The sequence below is a fragment of the Nerophis lumbriciformis genome, linkage group LG09, assembly GCF_033978685.3.
Source record: "Nerophis lumbriciformis linkage group LG09, RoL_Nlum_v2.1, whole genome shotgun sequence".
Taxonomy (NCBI): Eukaryota; Metazoa; Chordata; class Actinopteri; order Syngnathiformes; family Syngnathidae; genus Nerophis; species Nerophis lumbriciformis.
The window spans coordinates 14,780,958-14,804,169 of record NC_084556.2 but is presented as its reverse complement, the minus strand read 5'-3'; the positions used below and the strand labels follow the sequence as shown (position 1 = coordinate 14,804,169).

Sequence of the window (23,212 nt, the reverse complement as noted above, 5' to 3'; positions counted from 1 at the left end):
ATATGTTTTAAATGTAATCAACTGGTTGTTATTTCACTGATACTGCAAACTTCCATCCATCCATTTTCTACCGCCTATTCCCTTCGGGGTCGCGGGGGGCGCTGGAACCTATCTCAGCTACAATCGGGCGGAAGGCGGGGTACACCCTGGACAAGTCGCCACCTCATCGCAGGGCTGATACTGCAAACTTGATTAAGAAAATGTTCAATTGGTCTTAAAAATGTTCTCATATCCGGGTCAATTTATTTAACATTTATGTTCACAATTTCATTGGTAAAGATTTAATGTACATGTGGGAGTACTCCACGTGAAATAATGCTTGCATGGTTTTTCTCAGACAACATCCTGATCTTGTTCTGTCTTACGTCCCTCTTTGTCCTCCCTGTGGAGGATCCCTTGCAGAAGACAGATTGACTCTGACAACACGGCTGCAAATGAAGACAAACAGCCATGTTTACCCGCAACACTTCTACTTTTGTCTTTCAAACAAACCTCCAAAAAGGAGCAATACAAACTATCACCTCTCATGCTTGATGGCCAAAATCAAGAAACAGAACACTGACTTTGTGCCACGCCTTCGTATGCTGTAGCTGGCAGGCAAACCCCAACACTATCCATCAAGCGCTCTCTACCTCCGGTTTTAATACTCTTAAGTGTTTCTCTCCTGTCCTTCGAGGGAGCACGGTGACTCTAACGTCAGAACTGGCAGCCAGGCACCCAAACCAAGGTGCCCTCGTCCCACGTGGCACTTTGCCTTGTCATACAGACTTGGGTAAAGCCAGTTTTCCAACAGCTTAGCTGCCAAAGTCAAAAATAGACACCTACTGATTCACGGTGACCACAATATTGCTCATTCATCTCCTGAGCTGAATGCTTGATTTATGGGTGACACCTCTCATTGACGATGTCTGGCCCCGCGACCCACGGAAAGCAACGCACTGTGCACGAGGTCAAAGTTCACGGCCAACCTTGGATTTATGTCCCTCTTCTTGTCACACGGTGGCTCGTCCCCTCATTACGATGCTCTCCAGGGACGAGACGGGAGGGAGAGCGCGGCAGGCCTACATTACTGCAAATGGACTTTATGGGTGTTCTTTACAGCAGCCGGCATTTAGGTAATTGTGTATGTTTGTGTGTGTCTATGGGTTTTCAGAAAACAGTGAGATGATATCCGCTATGCATGAATCAGGAAGCTATGTACAGTCTTATCTTGGTTTCTGTTAACAATCCTTTCCAAAAAGTCTGACAAAGACCAATTTGTACAAAAAAACAAAGCAATTTTCCCATAAGTATTCATGCAGATTTTACTACAGTCATCCCTCGCCACATCACACTTCCACTAAATCAAGTCTTATATGTATTACATTGCAGTATTACCGTATTTTTCGGAGTATAAGTCGCTCCGGAGTATACGTCGCACCGGCCGAAAATGCACAATAAAGAAGAAAAAAAACATATATACGTCGCACTGGAGTATAAGTCGCATTTTTGGGGGAAATTTATTTGATAAAACCCAACACCAAGAATAGACATTTGAAAGGCAATTTAAAATAAATAAAGAATAGTGAACAACAGGCTGAATAAGTGTACGTTATATGAGGCATAAATAACCAACTGAGAACGTGCCTGGTATGTTAACGTAACATATTATGGTAAGAGTCATTCAAATAACTATAACATATAGAACATGCTATACGTTTACCAAACAATCTGTCACTCCCGATTGCTAAATCCGATGAAATCTTCCTCCTCGGTGTCGCTCCTGGTATGCGCCGCTAGCGTCCATTCTTTCTGCTGCTCGATCGCCGTTTTCTGGTGCATATTTCACTACGTCAAGCTTGTAATCTGCAGTATATGATTTCCTTTTCGGTGCCATTTTAGTTCAGTCCTTCTCAGTTTTTATAAGTTACCGCCAATGTTGCTGTGATCTATTTTAATAGCTCCGGCAGTAGCGTATGGCATATAGCAGTTAGCATTCCAAAACCCACAATGCACTTCTGCCATGACCCGCCCCCGCCGAATTCTTATTGGTCGCCGTGTGAGTGACGATTGCTGACGTGTGTGTGACGATTGCGGACATTTTCTTCATCGCTCACGCAAATGAGATAAATAATATTATTTGATATTTTACGGTAATATGTTAATAATTTCACACATAAGTCGCTCCGGAGTATACGTCGCACCCACGGCCAAACTATGAAAAAAACCTCGACTTATAGTCCGAAAAATACGGTAGTCAAATTTTCGATTATTACGTTGTGGCCATCGATAAAGATATTTACTAAGGGAATTCCATTTCCGGGTTAAGGGTGAACAATGTTAATAACACAGAGGCTAATTTTGGCGCTATTTTATCTTCCCCACGACAATCACCGCCATCAACTTTTGAGTTAGGGTTAGGATGGACTTCATCTTCAACTTCTGCCTCGTCAATAACACATCTCCACATAGGTGTGAGCCTTTGACATGAATGATGTCAAACGACGAGAAGATCGACGTGCCAGTACCGGCGCACCGCTCAATGCTAACGAGACTGCGATCAGCAGCTGTCTGGGCAATGCTAAGCAGAGATGAACTCTGTTGATGCACTTCATTCGATTAGGTTTTTACTGTTAGCATGCTAACATTAGCATGTTACCTCTTTTAAAGCTAATTTTACAGGCATACACCTCAGAGTCATATAACTTGGAACTGTACTTGACACATGCTAACTGTTCCTATGCTAACTTTTAGAACTAATTTTACAGGTATGCCAAGAGTCATATAGCTTGGTATTTAACACATGCTGTTAGCATGATAGTTAGCTTTGTCTTTAACATTTTTTGCGGATTCACCCCTTAGAGTCACATATTTTATACAGCCGCACTACCCATTTTACCGATTTTCTTGATACATGCTAATTGTTATTTTACAAACTTATTTTTAGCTAATTTTACAGGCATACACATCAGAGTTGTATACTTTGGTACATGATAAATGCTAACTGTTAGCATACTAACTTTTGTTTAGCTAACTTTAAAGACCTACACCTCAGAGTCCTCAGCTCAGACCTTGGTACTTCACACATGCTAGATGTTTATGTTAGTTGGATTATTCTTGTGATTTTTGCCTTTGAGTCACATACTTTGTTCATCGGCGCTACCTATTTACAGATTTAATCAGATTAAAAATAATAAATTCTTGTCAAACAGTAACAATTGCTTCCAACATCCCCAGGACAAGAGATGTGAGCCTGGTAGATCCAAATTCCCACCCCTGCCTGAGCTTTCTGGCATTCCCTTACACATCCCGCCTCTGATTCTACCTCTAAAGGTGGAAGTTTCACTGCGGTGTGGTTTATATAAAACAGTGACACGCTGGAAAAGCTGTCTTTTAAAAGAAAATCTAAATGCACTGGTATTGCTAAGCTGTGGCGGAAGTCTGCAATCTATAATGAGCTCTTGTTTAGTATGGTGTTTTTCTCACAAGCATCATCTGGAACTGGATCAAGCCTTGTGTGACCTCATCCTAACTCAGCAGTTTAGAAGTTGATTTATGCAAAAAACTAAAAATAAACCAAAGTCTGTGTATTTTTTTAATGCATGTTTTTCCTGACTTGGATAAACATGAGATTTCCCAACCGGGGGAATTCCACACGAGTCAGGTTAAAGCCTCAGCAGTGCAAAAAAACGTCTGACTTTGCTCTTTTCCAGCATAAACATGACTTTCCACCTTAACTAAGGGTGGATCAAAAACAATTTAGCTACTTAAGATGTGTTTTTGTAGTTCAAGTTCTCCTTGTCTGTGAGTGTAGCCCTGTGGTGGTAAAGGTGCTTCAACTCTTCCAATAAATACCTACCGGAAAGACTCCCCTGAGGCCAGATGGTACATCTTAACACTAAAGTCAAAACTAACAAGGAGGTGTGAATATTTTAAGAACACTTGTAAAATGGAAGAAAAACACCACCTACTCACTAAACCTTCTGCCTTTAGGGCAGGGGTGCCCACACTTTTTGCCTCCAAGGGCCAAAGTGAAAATGTGCCAATGAGCTGCGGGCCAAACATTTTAAGCGATTTTAAGTGTGACATAGCCTAAATGTAAACAATAAAGTTAATTTAATTAGTGCAAATAACAATGATTGTTAGCATTGCGGAAATGCCATCAATGATTGTGTGTCCTGATACAAGTTTTTACTCACAATACGATACCGTTATTGGAGCCTTGAGTATCGACTGATATTGATACGATGCGATATCAGCAGGAATCCTATATACATTTATTATTTTGGAGTGTGGAATGCTAGAAAAGGTTTCATCGTGTTAAATTAGTCAAACAGAATAACGATAGGTATAAAAAAATACACTAACCCATTTATTAATAAATGTCTGGAATAGACTTATGCTGTCTTTAAGTTGAAGTGGAGTGGCAATTGTTTAGTTTTTTTAAGTTAAGCTCATGACATAAGTTGAATGATGCGGACACGTTATTTATATGTATATTTTGTAATAATTCTGTAATTTATTTAATACTTTATTAACAAATGTCATGTTTTAAACTGCAATGCCATTTGATTAAGGGCACTTATTATGTATGACTAGCTTATGTGCTATTGTGTGCTTAGCTATTGTGTAGCTGCTCGCTTCAAATAGTCTATTTATTTTGTCAATGTTAGTGGAGTGTCATTTTTTTTGTCTACATTAATTCATGAAATTAAGCTCATGACATAATTAGTTGAATGATGCGGACATGTTTGTTACTGAATACTTTCTAATACGCTTCTGCCTTGGAGATTTTGTTTCTTTAAGTAATTTGCAACTATTATTATGTATTTGTTTTTATATTAATAAATGTCCTGTTTTAAACTGCCATATTGTTTAATTAGGAACACATATGTCCCATGTGTGTGCTATTGTGTGCTTAGCTGTTGTGTAGCTGCTAACACACGTACATATACGATTGCAGGATTGCTTGCATTGGAGCCTACTATATATTGGAAAGTTTAGATGCAACCTGATGTAATCTCGTATTGTTGTTTTTTTATGATATCGGACAAATATCCAATATAAATATCAGATCGAGACAGCTTTAGTGAGCTTGAAAAAATTTAATTTGGGAAGCCATCCTTTGTCAGACCTTTGTATAGACTAAATTATAATGCTCAAGAGTCTTGACCTCAGCCCTATCAAACACCTTCAGATGAACGAGACGCACTCCGAAATTTTGAATTAAGTCTTCCCAGTGGAAGCGGAACCAAACAACAATAAAACGGGTCCAAGGTTTGAGCAACCATCTAAATGTTTTCCTTTTGCTCCAAAGGAAATTAGTTGCAAACTATTGGCACATTTATGGCTGCAGCTTTGCTACAGTGGAGCCTAAGCGAGTGTTGTAGTACATTTTTCCTTCTTTTGTGGGGGGATTATTCTAATACGAGTTGCGAAATAGGCCGTGTAAGACACATGCAAGTTAAGAATGGTCTGTATTGTTTTCAAGGATTCCACAAACAAAAATTATGTCTTTGGATGGAAAATACTTTAACCAGAATATCCTCTTGGAAGCCAGTGTCATCTGCAGTTGGACATTGGTTTGCATAACATGGCTATTTGATTTCCAAAATGTGTCACTCTGTGACACATTTTGTTGAATACTGTCAACAAAAACGTCTACAAATCTGTTTTTTTTCCAAGACCAGTTTTTATTTATATTTATTTATTTTAATTATAACCGTTTGATATCATATACCGTATACAGTAGTACCTCAACTTATAAACTTAATTGGTTCTGTGATGGAGCTCTCAACTCAAAACACTTGTATTTCAAACCAACATCTCCCATTTTAAATGAATTAAAATCAATTTAATCGGTGCTTGGCCCCATCAAAACGGCTTCAATGGCATTTATACCAGTTTCATTTAGTCCACATTTCTACAAAACAAGAACAATCAACTACAAAGCGAGTATGTACATGCTCGGTACACTCACCCTGCAGTATTCATTGATGGGCCTTAGCCTTTTCATGGCCACATCTCTGATATGGCTCCTTCTGAACAGGATCTTTCCTGTAAAAAAAGACAAAAAATGTTTTAAGTCTTTGTATGAAACACTTTAAAATGGGTGTTTTCAACGTAAGCACAATCAGGACTTTGTTTTTCTGTCAGTTGGCACGAATGTCAATGATTATAATTAGCTTGTCTTTTCAAAACACAAATTATGTTGTCACTGCTTGCTCTTATCTTCCTCACTATCTTACTAATTACAGGTACAGTCACGCTATACAACTACAGTCTATCCCGAAGGGGTTTTCCTAATTTATTCCAATGACTGTATGTATGTTTTCCCTACTCCTGAATAGTGAACATTGTTGAATCACGTGCCTCTAACAGGTTGCCTTTGCTATTGTTTCCAACTAGGGATGCAACGATAAACGTGATTAAGGTAAAAATCGGTTAGTATTATTGTTTTATATTAAGACTATCAAAAAAACTGTGATTGATAACTGCACTTTGATGAACTCACGGACGGATTAGCATTAGCTTAAATGCTAACATTTAACAACAACAACCTAACACAGAAGACACATTAGTAACTAAGATTTTCAATTAGGCGCATTGAATCTACAGGACGTGCTCCCTTAAAACATATTGATGATATATACTCACAGGATTTTTTTTATTTTGTTCTAACAACTTTTTTGACACAGACCTAGGTGTCTACAACAGGACTTGTATGATGTCACATAAATCGGAAGTTAAGCACTCAATTTGCTCAATCAATAAAACAATAAAAACATTCTAAAACTTTTACAAATTACAATGTAAGAAGATAAACATAACTTATTTTTTGGACCATGGGAGCACCAGATTATAGGGCGCATTAAAGGGGCCATGTTATGATTTTTTCCCCCTACATTTAAAACACTTCTTTGTGTTCTAACATGTAATGGTGGGTCTTTGGTCTGAATGTTGCACATATTATGTTTTACAGGTCATCTTCAAGTCGCTTTCTGACCGTCTCTTCAGTCTTATTTACGTGGCTCCATTTCGACTGCGTCTTTTTCCCGTCATCTTTGTTGTACCTGTAGTTTCTAGCGCTTCCATAGCAAATCTACTGACAGATATGGGGCATTCTATCAAATTAAAGCAAAGTGATGTCCCTTAACCAAAAAAAGGTTTTATTAAAACACTTAAGTATTCAAACATGCATTTTTTACTCACTTCATATTATGATCCGTTAAAACCAGGGTATTAATTGAGATAGTGAAATGGTAAATATAGAGTACTTTCTATTGAGGTGTAGCTGTCCCCAATCGTGACACCTAAATCTAAATTTCTGAAAATACCGCTGACAACATTTGTTTCAATGGTGTAATTTAAAAGATCTTTATGATTAAATTTAAACATAGTTTGAAAGACATAGATTTATTGTAGGTTTATTTTTTTAATTAAAAAACTGTGCTAAAAAAATCATGTCCCCAGTTTTTATGTCACTACCGAAACACAAGAGTTTTAGAGGCGTGACTGATTCTAAATTTAGGCCACACCCCTACATTTTTGACCAGGAAGTGACATTGCATTTTTTTTCCCCATCATGGCTGTATGGTAAGTAACTCAATCCTATAGTTTTTAAATAGGTGTGTTCCAAAGTCTGAAAATAAGTGTATATCTTTAAAAACTGTCACTTTTCAGCATTTATGAAACATATTATGTTTTCATGAGTGTACAGCTCTTCAAATATGTGTTTGCTAGCCATTTGCTTTCTAGCGTCATTTAGTTTTGGTAAAAAAATTGCTAGAATTGTCTGTCTTGAATCATATGATAAAGTTTCAGCAGTGACATGATCATTTTGGTAGGGACGAAATGAAAGGGAACATAGTTTGTTCCTATCATTTTGAAATGATGTGTTCACTAACAATGTTCCCTCTAATTTTTCATGTGTGTGAGCACATACATCCCTGAGCATTCAGTGGAGCCCATGTGAGCAACATCAGACGTGCACACTGTGGCTACACCAGCAGCACACCTGTCCCAAACCTGACTAAATAACAAGTTCAATCTCCATCCATCCATCCCTTTTCTACCGCTTGTCCCTTTCAGGGTCGCGGTGGGTGCTGGAGCCTATCTCAGCTGCATTCGGGCGGAAGGCGAGGTACACTCTGGACAAGTCCCCACCTCATCGCAGGGCCAACACAGATAGACACACAACATTCTCTTATTATTATAATCAAATGACAGCAGTCATTTCCATGAGGTTATTTCGTAATATAAGTGTTTAGGCCCACTTACAATGACAATAACAAAAAATATTGTTTTTCATGAACTGTGTACTTGTATTGTTTGTCTGGGCGGAGGTCCTGCTCTGGAAATAATTTGTACCCCTTTCAGACATTGCATTTAGTTCCCATTAAAACATTCACATGTTGCACAATGAGATGTAAGCAGGGGATCATGTGTACATTCCTGCAACTTCCTGTTTGTAAAAAATATATTTTTATTAGTATTTATTTAATATACTAACAGCATTTCATGATTAATATTTATAAATTAAGATTCCTAATAAATGACACTAGAATAAGCACACATTTGATTGGTAAATCATAGTGTAACGACCTGGAATTACACTTTATGTGTGGTGTTGGAGTTGTCCGACTTTTTGTGTGGCTGTAAACGCATCAAGTGCCATATGTGCATGTGTTGGCGCAAGTGAGAAAGAGCGAGCGGCTGCTGTTGATATAACAAAGTTGGTTTTGGTCTGGTTTGTACTGCAGAAAATGACCAGTTTTGCTAGATATAATTTTTTTTACTAATGTTTTGGTGATGTGCTTAAGGCCGACAATAAAGAGTTTAGCTCAGTAAAGTGATCGATGGAATTCATGTCCTCAAAGCGTCTCGACAGACGTTACAATATTTGAACAATGACGATGAAAACTGTTTTCTCTGTCGTGTCGAAAATTGTTATGCGCTTGTTTATTTATTTGATTTTGTGCGTGGCATAGATTTGCCGTGCGCAGAGGACGCTTGAGCAATGCGCAATTGCACAGGCGCGCACCCTAGAGGGAACATTGTTCACTAAGTCTTAAAATAAGTGATTATTTTCAGGAATCATTGTTTCAATAATCTATTCAAAGCAAATAAGCATGTTTTTAATGTAATGCTGGTTTCTATCTGTAATTGTAGAGTTCAGAGAGAAAGAATCAAGACACCAAGATGCCATAACCAAATAGAAAAAGTGGAAAAGAAAGGTTGAGAGGATACAGAGAAAGAGTAAAGGCTGACCCAGTTAACACCAAGAATATTTGAAGAAGGAATAAAAAAGAAATAAGAAAAGAAAGGAAGAAGGAAAGTTTGAAATCATCAATGATTTATTGGCCAGGGAGCAAAAGAAGGTTAACCCTAAACTGGAGGTCAAAGACCACGTTTACACGACAGGCCAAATGAACCAAATCAGATTTTTTTTAGATCTGATTTTATTATAGCAACATGTGATCTTTATCTGATTCCAGTATAAACGCGCACAGGCCCCAGAGTGGCCCCAATGTGGCCTCGATGTCACATGCGATCACCGGATTCTTTAATTCACTACTACAAGAGAAAACATGGACGCCACAGATCAGCGTGTTAATTGGTTTGTGACGTGGTTGTTGTGGAGAGGAAATAGGCAGATGATGGAAATCAACAGAAGGAGGACAAAGAAAACAATTGCAAAAAGGAAAGTGATGATGCTGCACACCCGAATGATGTAGCTCCACCAAACATGACGGAAAAGGTCCCATTGCCGTTTAAACTGCAGTCACATTTGAAAAAATCAGATTCCAAACGGATTGAGACTACATTCTGATGTGGCCCAAAATGGTAGGAAAATATTAGATTTTAAGCACTTTGGGGTCGCAGGGTGGCTGTAGCCTATCCCAGCTGCACTCGGGCGGAAGGCGCAGTCCAACCCGGACAAGTTTCCACCTCATGGCAGGGCCAACACAGATAGACAACATTCACACACTAGGGTCAATTAAGTTTAAGTTAAGTCAATTAACTTAACTCCACCTATTCCCAGGTGTATGTTTTTGGAGGTGGGAGGAAGCCGGCGTACCCGGAGAGAACCCACACAGTCCCGGGAAAAACATGCAAACTCCACACAGAAAGACCCCGAGCTCAGGAATGGAACCGAGGACCTTTTCTCTGTGAGGCACCAGCGCTAACCACTGCGCCACAGTGTTTCCAGTAAACACTGAACCGACTTGGGTACTTATTTTCAACTGATATTAACAGTTTTCTCCAAAAACAAAAAGATTTATTGACCACAAAACATAAGCGTTTGCAATATTTCCAACACCAAGCATGTTAGAAGTTCATATTACGCAATAATGTTGAGGGAATATGATACAACCTTTCAAACAAAATAGTGGTCACCACCCAAACATGTGCAGTCCCAACCGAAACGCACAGTGTTTACAAAGAAAAGCAAGTACATTGCGTTATCAATTTAAATATTATGATACTGATTGGTTAAATGTATGTTCAACTTCATAAATCAATACTTTCGAAATCAATCTGATCAGTGTTATGCATTTTAAAAAGAAAGATTGCATGTTGATTTTGAAGAATTTCATATATTGAAGTAAGACAATTTGTAAAAAAAAATTAATTCTTATGGATTTTATTGTGAAAAACCTCAATAATGATTTTTAAAAATAATCTTTACACATGGTAAGTAAGCATTATATTAACAGAGTAACATAATATTTTATATCCATATTTGAAGGCTATAAGTCCGTAGTGACAAATTTGAGGAGAGGACAAACATTCCTAAATATTCTGAAAATACAAAATAGAAGTTGACTGTTCTTTTTACAGAAATGTGTACTTCAGATATTGTACAATATACATAGGGCAAACTTTTGAGAATACAACTTAAAAAATAAAAAAAATATTCCCAACCTCACTTTGAATCAATTCGGTAGAATGGCCCATATAAGTTAGAACTGTACGCTACTTTATATTAGATATGGCAACAGTGGAGGATTAATGCCCCACAAGAAGAGAACTACAGGAAAAGAAGGAGCTTATTGACTACTCCGCGGGCTACAATGTCAAAAACTTGCAAATTTACAGGACTTATGCAGATCCCAAATACACATCAGCAGGAACCAATAAGTAAGAAAAGTTGGTTTTGCATAATAGGTCGAAACAAAACGCTAGATAATGTCTCCTAATAGGTGCCATGTTGGGGTCCTTACACACACACCAAATTAATACTCGTATGTTGAAGAACAGCACGTCTGACTGCGGTAGCCACAATCCATCAAGCGTTGCTGCTTCGTAGTTACCAAGGTCGTACTAAAACATTGTAACAGCTTTCTGAGCGCCGTGAGTAATGTTTTATATTTTCAATGAAACATCAAAGTTTTGGGCTTACTTGCTAACCTGTACTTGCGAGAGTCAATTATTGAACAGAAGGCGTTAACCTGCAGTCCACACGTATCTCTCATGTGTGACTGCCATCTACTGGTCACACTTATCATTACACCATTTACCAAATAAAATAGCTTCTAGGTCAGCAAGCACAACCAGCATTGATTCATACATTAGGCGCGGCGGGTTATGAGGTGCACTGTCGATTTTTGAAAAAAAGGAAAGGATTTTAAGTGCGTCTTATTGTATGAAGTATTCGAACAGTATTCAAACACCAAAATAAAAATATGTCTCTTTAGAAGCCAAAATACTTAAAGTTGTTTTTTCTGACAAGTAGGTTTTATTGTCTGTCTATTTATTATAGTTTTTTTATCTTAAATACAACTTGGTTGAAAGATTTTAGTGTGTGTATAAGTACTTTTTGTGCACGTTTAACAATACAGCAATAGTAATAATAACCAGTGTTGGGACTAACGCGTTACTTTAACGCCGTTAGTTTCGGCGGTAACTAGTAATCTAACGCGTTATTTTTTATATTCAGTAACTCAGTTACCGTTACTACATGATGCGTTACTGTGTTATTTTACGTTATTTTTTATGTAGTATCGGCTAGAAACTGAGGATCTGATCGTGTTTTATTGCAGGGAAGCAATGACATGCTTCTGATTCTTCCTCTGCGCTCTCTGTGTGTGTGGGGAGGGGAGGGGAGGGAGGTGCGCAATACAACGTAAACCGTTGGCCAACAAAAAAGTAACCACAGAACAACTATACGGTATAGTGTTCTGTGGTTACTTTTTGGTTGGCCAAGCGGACGTGACGACAGGCTGTCCTCACTCAGGTCCGCACGGACCTGGAGGGGCGTGCCTTAAGTCCGGCTGGAAATCGGGAGAAATTTGGGAGAATGGTTGTCCCAGGGAGAGGCACTGAAATTCGGGAGGGTTGGCAAGTATGAGATATTCTCACTTCTTTTCTTTTGTCGAGCACAAAGAAAATAACATTTTAGTTAAATGTAAGTTGTGTCTTGGATCAAATATCCTGTCTACTGCCCAAAACAACAATTCAAATCTGCCTGGTTAGGCTCTGTGTATGTCACGTGTGCCTTCCTTAGGTGAAGCCAGCTTTACAGCTATGTTGTTGATTGATTGATTGATTGAAACTTTTATTAGTAGATTGCACAGTACAGTACATATTCAACTTGTTTAAGTCGGGGTCCACTGATTCATGATACAGATATATACTATCAAATATATACTAACATCATAATACAGTCATCACACAAGATAATCATCAGGGTATATACATTGAATTATTTACAATCCGGGGTGAGGGATATGGAGGACGGGGGGGCGGGGGAAGGGGTGGGGGGGTTAGGTTTGGTTGTATCAACACTTCTGTCATCAACAATCAGCATCAACAATTGCATCATCAGAGAAATGGACATTGAAACAGTGTAGGACTGACTTGGTAGGATATGTATAGCAAGTAGTGGACACAGAGAGAGAGATCAGAAAGTATAAGAAAAAATGTCTACATTTGATTATTTACAATCCAAAGAGGTATTATGTGGAAGGGAGGGTGTTAGTTTAGGGTTGTAGTTGCCTGGAGGTGTTCTTTTAGTGCGGTTTTGAAAGAGGGTAGAGATGACCTTTATTTTATACCTGTTGGGAGTGCATTCCATATTGAAGTGGCATAGAAAGAGAATGAGTTAAGACCTTTGTTAGTTCGGAATCTGTGTTTAACGTGGTTAGTGTTAGTGTTATTATGCTGTTTGTTACTTATGTATGTTATGTTGCAGCTATTTAAAATAGTTTTGTCAATTTGTTTTGGCCTGAAATAAATTGGCCCTTTGAAACATATATTTGTCTTTGTGTGTTGTATGTAGACCACATTGCTTAGCAGAGTTCAGTGATGCAAATGCATGTCAAGTTGATCAACAGATTGTATTATTCTCCAGTGCAATAACAGTACTGAAATGAAGGCTAAAAGGGCATTAATGGGAGCTTTAAAAACAAAAAGTAGAAGAAGTAACTAAATAGTTACTTTTCACAGTAACGCATTACTTTTTGGTGTAAGTAAATGAGTTAGTAACTGAGTTACTTTTGAAATAAAGTAACTAGTAACTGTAACTAGTTACTGGTTTTCAGTAACTAACCCAACACTGATAATAACCATGATAATTTTGGTCAAAATAACCGTAATGGATTTTGTATATTGTCACATTCCTATTTCCAATAAATACACCACATGATGGTGCTGGTATTTAACCCCAAAGTTTGACCTGTGAAGTCGGCTTGATTTCAAATTTCTCACCGAGCTCAATTGGCAACACAACCCACGATAACTTAGTGAAGTGAAGTGAAGTGAATTATATTTATATAGCGCTTTTCTCTAGTGACTCAAAGCGCTTTACATAGTGAAACCCAATATCTAAGTTACATTTAAACCAGTGTGGGTGGCACTGGGAGCAGGTGGGTAAAGTGTCTTGCCCAAGGACACAACGGCAGTGCCTAGGATGGCGGAAGCGGGGATCGAACCTGCAACCCTCAAGTTGATGGCACGGCCACTCTACCAACCAAGCTATACCGCCCCAACTTAAGGGTGATTCGGCAAACCACCATGAAATTTGGTGCACACCTTTATGGCACTGACAAGCACATATCTGTAAAATGTAGGCAAGATTGGTTCAACACGGCGGCCATCAACTAAAACCAAGCAGGGAGTTTGTACTGATTGCCTAAAAAACATTGACCAATTGTCTAAGGATGATCAAACTCTGAGGATATCTGTATTACATTACTTTATAGTTATGGCCTCTAAAAACACTTAGCGGAATGTTACAATTTGAGATCTTTATAGTATTTTAGTGTCTTAGAAGTCAAAGCTGGAAAGAGATCCTAAGAGAAAATAGACACTTTTTTGTAAGGTTGAAGTACTTCCTTGGAGGTTTACATTCAGTTTTGAGGGTCCGTTCACTATTTGTCTTGTGAATGTGAAACACATGTCTGAACCGACATGAAGGTAACCAGAAAGAAAGCCTGTTGAAGTCGAAGGCTATAGAGTGCAAAGATGTGTGGTTGACCTCCTCAAAAAGACCCCAGACTAACTTGCACAGTTTGCACAATAGCCACAACCACCAGCACAATAAAATCACTGCAAGCTCAGTAGTTCAGAAGTCGATAGGTCTTAATATCACAGTATCCATAAACAATAAGTCTGGTTTTCCTTTAGGGGATGGTATGTTATTATGTCTCTTTCCCCCTCCTTCTACTGACGGAGAGTTCATTAAACAGTCTGTGTGTTTTTTGTGTGTGTGTGTATCTCCTCAATGAGTTCCAGACCTGCATGACCTCAAAGAAATCCTATCCCTGACTAACTCAACCTAAGCTTGGTAGGGGAGATGTAGGCGGGGTTTCTGTGTGGAGCTATTTTCCCAACAGGCGCTCTTATGCAAAGCGAACTAATTTGAATCTGTATCTCTATCGTAAATCCCTTTGGTCTTGTGTTTTGGATGCACGCTTACCTGGTAGGAAAGGAATTATCCTGCGCTTGGGGTCTTTCTGACCTCCTTCCACTGGGAATTTATCCAGTAATTCCATCTGAAACACAGCAAGAAATATTTAGAAGACACAATGGAATAAATAGCAGAGGAAGGGTCACATTTGTTTTAAACAAATCAGCAGTTACTTTGCCAATAAACGAAAAGAAGTCGGCCAGTGTTTAGGAATGCACAGAGCAGATGGTTCAGGCAACCACCAACCGTTACTCCCCTCTTAGTTCATCATATGCTGCAGCTTAGAACACAGGCATAGTCCAACATTTCTGTTCTCGTCATTATGGAAGCTTAGTTTCTAGTGACTTTTTGCCATATATCATGACCTCGATTCCAGTTTTCTTAAAATGTATTAAGTGAAGGTAAGGCAAAAGTTGCTTACTGAGTTAAGCCTGATGCAGCTGCTACATTAATAACAGCATTGTCATCTATAATTTACAGGTGAAAGGTCTCAGTTCTTAGACTAGAAGAGATGTTGAATCAGCCTTTCGAGGTCAAAGCACACATTTTGCACCGTCACATTTACTTGTAGACTAAATTATTATATATACAAATGTTAAAAAAGTGTCATAAAATGACAACACATTGAAAAAAATGATATCCAAGCAAGGTCATAGGGTGCGTCGAATGCTGACAAATTTGACACTTAATTCATATTTCTAGAACTAAAAATTATGTCTTAAGGTAAAATTCCCACTAACACAGAGACAGTATTGATTTTAAGCGTGTTTTCTAATGAGTTTCAGTCCACTTTTAGCTTCAAAATGTAAGTGGGCCTGCATCAGCCTGCTGATGTAACCTACAGAATACTGAAGACAATTTAATATTGCGTAATATGTGTTTCGGTACCATCTTCATCCACAATTACAATGTTTTTGAAATGATGACATATGTTTTCCAGATGTATTGATGCAGGTTGTAGCAATACAACTAAAGAAGGGGTCAGCCGGCATACATTTCCAAATAATGGGAATTAGAGGAAAATATGGACCTCTCCAGTCAAATTGACTCACATAAAATGGGACCCACCAAGCAAGAGGAGTGTGATTTGCAACGATCAATTTAATGATTCTGATTCCGAAGAAAAAAGGTTTAGGTCGGAATTTGGATGGGAACAAATGTAAAAGACTCAAGCCAAATGCCATAATGAAAATCAGGAGTATCCTCAAGGAGAGAAAGACTGAATCAGAACCTGCTGATAGAGAAAGAAGAGCAGACCTGGCGCTCAAGACAAAAGAAAAATAAATTAAGCTGTTAGTATTGGAAATGCTGAAAGAGCATGATGATCTGTAGCACGAGGCACGGTCAGGATTTGCCTCCTCTGCCTCAGCCTTAGCTTCAGGCTGGAAACAGTATGGGTGAAGTTCGTAATTGGGGGATAATTGGCTGTCTTCAGCTGCTTTGTCGGAAGAATCAGAAAGGAAAATCTGCTCTTACCAAGAAGCCATGTTTGTCCAAAGTAATGTAAAATTCAACAACACATTGTATTTCCAGGTTCTATAATGTTAATGTCAGCTTTTGAGGAATCATGGACCAGGGCGACAAAATCAAACAATAAAGTGATCCAAATAATAGTTTTACATTCCTTTATCCACATGTGTGTATGGGGAAATGGGCTCCAGTATCGAGTCTGGCGATGGAAAGATGGCATTCAGTTAGTTTTCTATCTATTACTCAAAAACTAGTGAAATTCGGTTCATCTGGACGCTATGGGTCATTAAATATTTGAACTGTAAAAATTTTTTATAAAAGACATTTGTTCAGGCGGTGCTAAAGCAATTTGGTTATTTTAAGTAAATTGTACAACATTTTGGATTTATTAATTAAAATAGGCAGGATAATTTCCCATTTGACTTGCCAAACTGCTTGAATTCAGTAAAATTGTGTTTTGGCGAGATTTAAGTAACACATTAATTACTTTCCTTAGTAATGAATAATATTTATTAAAATATATAATTTGATATATCGATATATCTATATATATATATATATATATATATATATATATATATATATATCTCAAATATCACGATACAGCCTAACAATGTCGGGATATCAGTTTTGCCTAGCCCTAGGCTAGATACATTTTCTTTTTACGTTGGCAGATTATTTTGCTTATCCTTAGTATCATCTAAGACAATGTTTTCTTCCTTGAAAAAAGACGTGTCACTTTACGTTCAGGGTCTAGACATATATACAAAGGCAAATCAACAGGTATCTCCAGACTTCTCTCCAAGCGAGTCAGAGCTTTTATTCCTCTCAGTCACGCACAGCAGCTAAGAAATATATATCTATCTATCTATGTGTTGGTGTGACCATAGAATAGTATTTTGCGCTAGAAACAGAGTGTCTTGTATTCGGGATTTCAAGAGTTGGCACTAATAAGACAAGATAGAGCTTTTCTTTCTGTTACTTAAACACTGCCACAATAGAAAGTCGCTGGAAAAAGTGTGTCAAAGGTTGGGCAAGTTAGCAAAAACAAGTTGTGATGCTACATTTAAGGTAATGGTGAGCAATAAATTTAGAGCTAAAATAATATCATTTTTATTACAATCTACCAGTTATTCCACTGGTGTCTTTTCCAAAAAAATGTCTTAAAAGATGAGCTGTCCTCACATTCATGTCGATAGAAATATATTAGTTTATTTTACATTGTGGTGGCATATGCTCCAACACACCCCGCGACCCCGAACGAGACAAGCGTTCGAAAATGGATGAATGGAAAAGACGTGATGATAAAATGCAGCACAACCTGAAGATTTTTAGTACATAACACCTGAAACTTTAGGAGAAGTCGGATAGCAAACAAACTACACAATTCTAACCCAAGAAACATTTTTTTTTTTCATTTCAGCTAGAATATCCTGTTTAGTTTAATCCAGAAAAATACCAGGCTATAAATACTAGATGTTAGTGTATTAATATTGAAAACAAGAGTTTAAAAAAAATAAAAAATAAAAAAAAAAATATATTTTTTTTTTTGTCTTAAAACATTTATTTTTTTTCAAAAAATGGGACTTGAAAAAGAGTTGTTTTATATTTGGGTCAATACAGTTTTATATCCCAGATAGTAGTAATTAGTTTGAACTTAGAAAGTGCCAAAAAAGATACATATATTTTTCGGCAAGCATAAGTAATTATGTTTGACTAAAATTTTATGTTTGATATAATTTTATAAAGGACACCAGCACTTTTTGGGGAATTTTTTTCATGATCATTATTTTTTTTTTTTTGATTCTCAAGATGATAAAAAAAAAACGCTTGTAACTCACCATTGTAGCCTTCAAAGCCCTAATAGACCATATCAAAACCCTCCATCAATGTTTTATATATACACTGTAAGTATATATATCATGTAGTAACAGACATGTACATAACATTATGTAATATGTACAATATTTATCGTATTTTGTTCATTTTAGGCATTACCGGAACTTATTTGCTCAGCCCATTTATTTCCGTTCCCATAGCAACGCACTTCCGACTTCCGGCAACAAATGCGTGTTCCTACTTCCAGAAAAAAAAAAGCGTGTGTGTCCTAATCATGGCAGACTTGGCAACAGAAGACAAGGATGGCTATTTTTGGACAAATGAGGATTCACAGACTTATCTTTTTGAAGCTGAATATACAGAGGATGAACCTATGGTTATACAAACGTTTGTAAATGCGAGCAAGAACAGTGGGTGAAACGTTGTAGCAGACAGAAGCCGAGAGAGTGAGGTCAGCGTGGCATGCCGCTGCAAATGTGGAACTTGCTTGACCAAACAGACAACTGTCCATGGAGTGAGTTACTATAATATTGATCATGATACACGCAGCACGTCTCGCGTGTTAGTACAACTACAGTACATACACTGTCAAGCTAGCTATTAACAAACAAAACATGAAATGTGGGCTAATACTTTACAGATACTGCAATATGATTGCACATATTTTTCAGTCAATGCAGATTGGTGTCCTATTGCATTGTGTTGTGCATTACAAACTCAAAAGCCATTCAGCTGCTGACGCAGAAGCTAGCTTACGGTTAATACCGTAGCATGCCATAGCATGGCGATGTGTTACTACGCTAGAAAAAGAGTTCCTCAGTGTTTGCGCTAACAATAACAATGTTGCTACAGCTTGGTTATTATACAGGTTACGGAACATAAAAAGTAGAGAGGTCCGATAATATTTATATTATAATATTTTAAATGCTTTAAAATGTAATATCGGAAATATTCGGTATCGGTTTCAAAAAGTAAAATTAATGACTTTTTAAAACGCCGCTGTACAAAGCGGTACATATCCGGTAAAACATGGACGTAGGGGAAAGTACAGAGCAGTTGCTCTCCCAGTCAGCAGCCCCTCCCCTCTCTCCTCTCCCACACACAACACATGAGTTGCAGCACGACTGCAGCATTAGAGGTTTACTGGCGACGCTTGATGACCTCATCAAACCGCCGCGAGCGGAGCAAAACAACAAGAGTGTGTTGTTGCCGGTGCTGTAGCCGTGGCTAACAAGCGAGCTCGCTCGGTGACTGATTAACGACACCATGTCTATGGTTTGGGATTATTTTAAAGTGTCTCTGACGGATAAAAAAAACTGGCAATTTGCAATGACTGCAAAAAGTTGGTTATGCGAGGAGGAACCAAGAAGTCTTCCTTTAACACGAGCAATTTGATCTCCCACCTCTTCAAGAATCATAAGGAGATACACGATGAAAACAAGCGGAGGACGGATGAAAAGCAAACACCGAAAAAAAGTAGTACCGCACAGTTGTCGCTTAAAGACTCTGCCGAGAAAAAACAAAAATACAACAAAAACCACCCCAAGGCGAAAGCCCACGCAAAATGGCAAAAGCTACGGTGGAGTTTGGTATGGCTAGTCTGCCCTGCATGGCGCACACTTTGCAGCTTCAGTGAGCGGAGCTGCCCTGTCTCAACGCAGCATTTCAGACTGGTAGGTCACTTCAAGCACTCACCACTAGCTTGCAGAACATTTGTGTTACTCATACAAATACGAGCAGGGCAGATTGAGCCCAGTTTATAATTTCCTGTTATACAGTATACCAGGCAGTCTTGCACTAAAAGGAGGACTATGTTATTGTGTACTTTATTACTCCAGTATACTCTGGACTGAAACTGTGTGCCTTCATTGTTTTTGTAGCTGTTGTTTTGAGGCATGTTTAAAAAAAAAAAAAAAAATGCTCTTTGTGAAAGTCAAAGTATAGTATTTCCCATAGTTGTAGTGGGTATCAAGATTATCTCAGGGAGAGCATGTCCCAAATTCCAAGCTGCTGTTTTGAGGCATGTTAAAAAAAATAATGCACTTTGTGACTTCAATAATAAATATGGCAGTGACATGTTGGGACTTTTTTCCATAACTTGAGTTGAAGATGTTCTCTTATTTTGGTAAACCTTGTTACATTGTTTAATGCATCCAGCGGTGCATCACAACAAAATTAGGCACAATAATGTGTTAATTCTACGACTGTATATATTGGTATCGGTTGATATCGGAATCGGTAATTAAGAGTTGGACAATATCGGAATATCGGATATCGGCAAAAAAGCCATTATCGGACATCTCTACTAAAAAGTATTGTTGACTGTTTTTGAATGCATTTTTTAAATGCTTGAGAGAAAGAATGGATTGCTCCCATTAGCTGTATTAGGTTCCAACCAAGAAATAGTTGATTACAAACTAAAATAAATAAAAAAAACCACTTTCATCTTCTTGTCTCTTATAAGGATTGTAAACGATAGGCAATATTTCAAAAACAGTACAGTTCCCCTATAACTATATGTCTCCTTCCCATATAGATATAGAAAATGAAAAGGAACCAGAAAAAAAACGGTCAACACAGTTTGGGAAACTCAATAACTAGATTTTTCCATAATATTTCTCAAAATAGAACAAGAAAAACATGAAATTCAAAAGGTAGGAAAAAAGAAAACAGCCATGTCCATCTGAGTGGACACCTTAACCACAAAGACCCACCCAGAGACAAACATACTGGAGGAACCAATAACCCCCCACCCACACACTATAACATCTCCCATGTGTGAATGCAGACACACCCAGTCGCTCTGTCTGGTCTAAAACCTACTCTGTAATCATCAGAGCCACTAAAAGGGCATCTGATGGGAATTTAGAGTATTTTCAAAATGCCAGTTACATCAAGCGTCCTATATCAAATATTCATGTAGGAGAAGCAGGATGACGGCGAAGAGTGCACTTGGCCTCAACTTGACTTTCGGGTGACACTGAAATATGCCCGGTGTCATTTTGATCCATCAAATTCCATTATTAAAAAAAACCAACATATTTATGCACTGACAATGCATATCGCACGTACACAAACATACACACTAGAACAGTGGTTCTTAACCTTGTTGGAGGTACCGAACCCCACCAGTTTCATATGCGCATTCACCGAACCCGAACCGTAATCATAAAATGATGTTATTATATTAAAGAAATACTCATAAAGGTATATTTTACAAACAGAAAGTTACAGGAATGTACACATGATCCCATGTTTACATCTCATTGTGCAACATGTGAATGTTTTAGTGGGAACTAAATGCGATATCTGAAAGGGGTACACATTATTTCCAAAGCAGGACCCCCCACCCAGACATATAATATTAGTACACAGCTCATGAAAAACAATATATTATAGTCATTGTAAGTGGGCCAAAACACTTATATTGCAAAATAATATCATGGAAATGACTGCTGTCATTTGATTATAATAATAAAACATTGAACTTGTTATTTAGTCAGGTTTGGGACAGGTGTGCTGCAGGTGTGACCACAGTGCATGTGCACGTCTGACGTCGCTCACATGTGCTCCACTGAATGCTCAAGGAGTTTTTACGTTTGCTCACAGATATGGAAAATTAGAGGGAATATTGTTTGGGGGGTATCCATAATACGCCGACAGGGAGAAGTTTTTATTTACACGATGAGTTGGGTGTGTCTTGACCTCCGCGGCGGAGGCTCTGCCGAACCCCTGAGGCCGACTCACCGAACCCCTAGGGTTCGATCGAACCCAGGTTAAGAACCACTGTCACTAGAACAATAAGAACATTTCATATTATGGTTATCGTGACCAAAATGATCGCTGTATTGTTAGATGGGCTCAAAAAGTACTGATACGGCCATTTAAAAAATAAATAAATAAATAAATATACACGCTGTTAGAAAACCCACTATTTTGCATGTCTTGTGTTTCTTATGCGTCACTGATAGTGTTTTAGTCTTATTATTTCATCGATTATAATGGCTAAGCTTTTATTGTTTTAAATATTGGTTTGTATTGTAGCACTTTTAAGATTTTTAAAATGAAAAGTGCCCAACAAATAAAATCTATTAAAACATATATTGTATACATTATATAGTACCGCTATATAAATTGATATCGTTTTATTGCCAGCCCTAATAGAATATTACCGAATGAGGGTGAACGTAATGTGTTTTTCTCAGAAAAAAATTAAAATTAAATAAACATTTACCAAAAATGGGTGAATTTGTCAGGGTGACAATAGCAAAATCGCGACTATGCTTTATAGCAATTATTGCACGTGCTCTAGCCTATCAAGACACAAAGATGCCAGGCATTTCTGGAGGTAAACTCTCAATGTCCTGTCTGTAATACCCCTGAGTAATGCTTACTAAATCTAAACGTCTGAGTCACAGACATTATCCCCCAAAGGACTAAAATGTGTCTGGTCCGTATCCGCTTTAGGCCACATCGCCCTGTAAATATAAAAATCTGACTCTTGTTAATAAAGAGCAAGAACAATAGTTGCACTCTTTTGCAGGCTCTCAGCCCAAAGATGCTCACACTCAGTCCACTGTACATTCTTGTCTGAGGTCATTTTTTAACCCTTTGCATGCTCGAATCATGCTTCAACTGCAAATTCTGAAGATCTCTGTTAAAGGTCAATCACTATGTAAAACCTGCCTCTGTTACTCCAATTAAACATGACTCCTCATTATTAAGCGTTTTGATTACGGCACCTGGAAACTATGCGACAGCTGTAAAGAAGTAAGAGACCATGTATTGGAGTTTTTCCAGCAGCTTCAAAGCCTATCCAAAAGTTGGGAGTTTTTGAAGAAGCGGAGTGGACACATGTGCAGCATGGAAAACTGTTCTTTGTGGCAAAAATGCAAGAAGGTCACCCCAAAGCAGAAAAATATCTCTTACTTTCCATCCATGGGCAAGGAAACAGTCTATTTCTGGGGGAAATGTTTTATATTATATTAAAACAGTCATTGTGGAGACCGA

The 23,212-nt window shown here is 38.0% G+C and overlaps 1 protein-coding gene across 4 annotated transcripts in view; it reads right to left on the bottom strand.

Moving 5' to 3' along the window:
- The window catches only part of sh3pxd2b (SH3 and PX domains 2B), a 63,547-nt gene that overhangs the window by 28,313 nt on the left and 12,022 nt on the right, over positions 1-23,212 (bottom strand). For all 4 annotated transcript variants that reach the window (XM_061962517.1, XM_061962519.1, XM_061962518.1 and 1 more), the window contains exons 3-4: positions 14,903-14,978; positions 5,960-6,036 (exon numbers count right to left, since the gene is read on the bottom strand). In XM_061962517.1, coding sequence (XP_061818501.1) covers positions 5,960-6,036; positions 14,903-14,978 — 153 coding nt within the window. The remainder of the gene's footprint in view (positions 1-5,959; positions 6,037-14,902; positions 14,979-23,212) is intronic.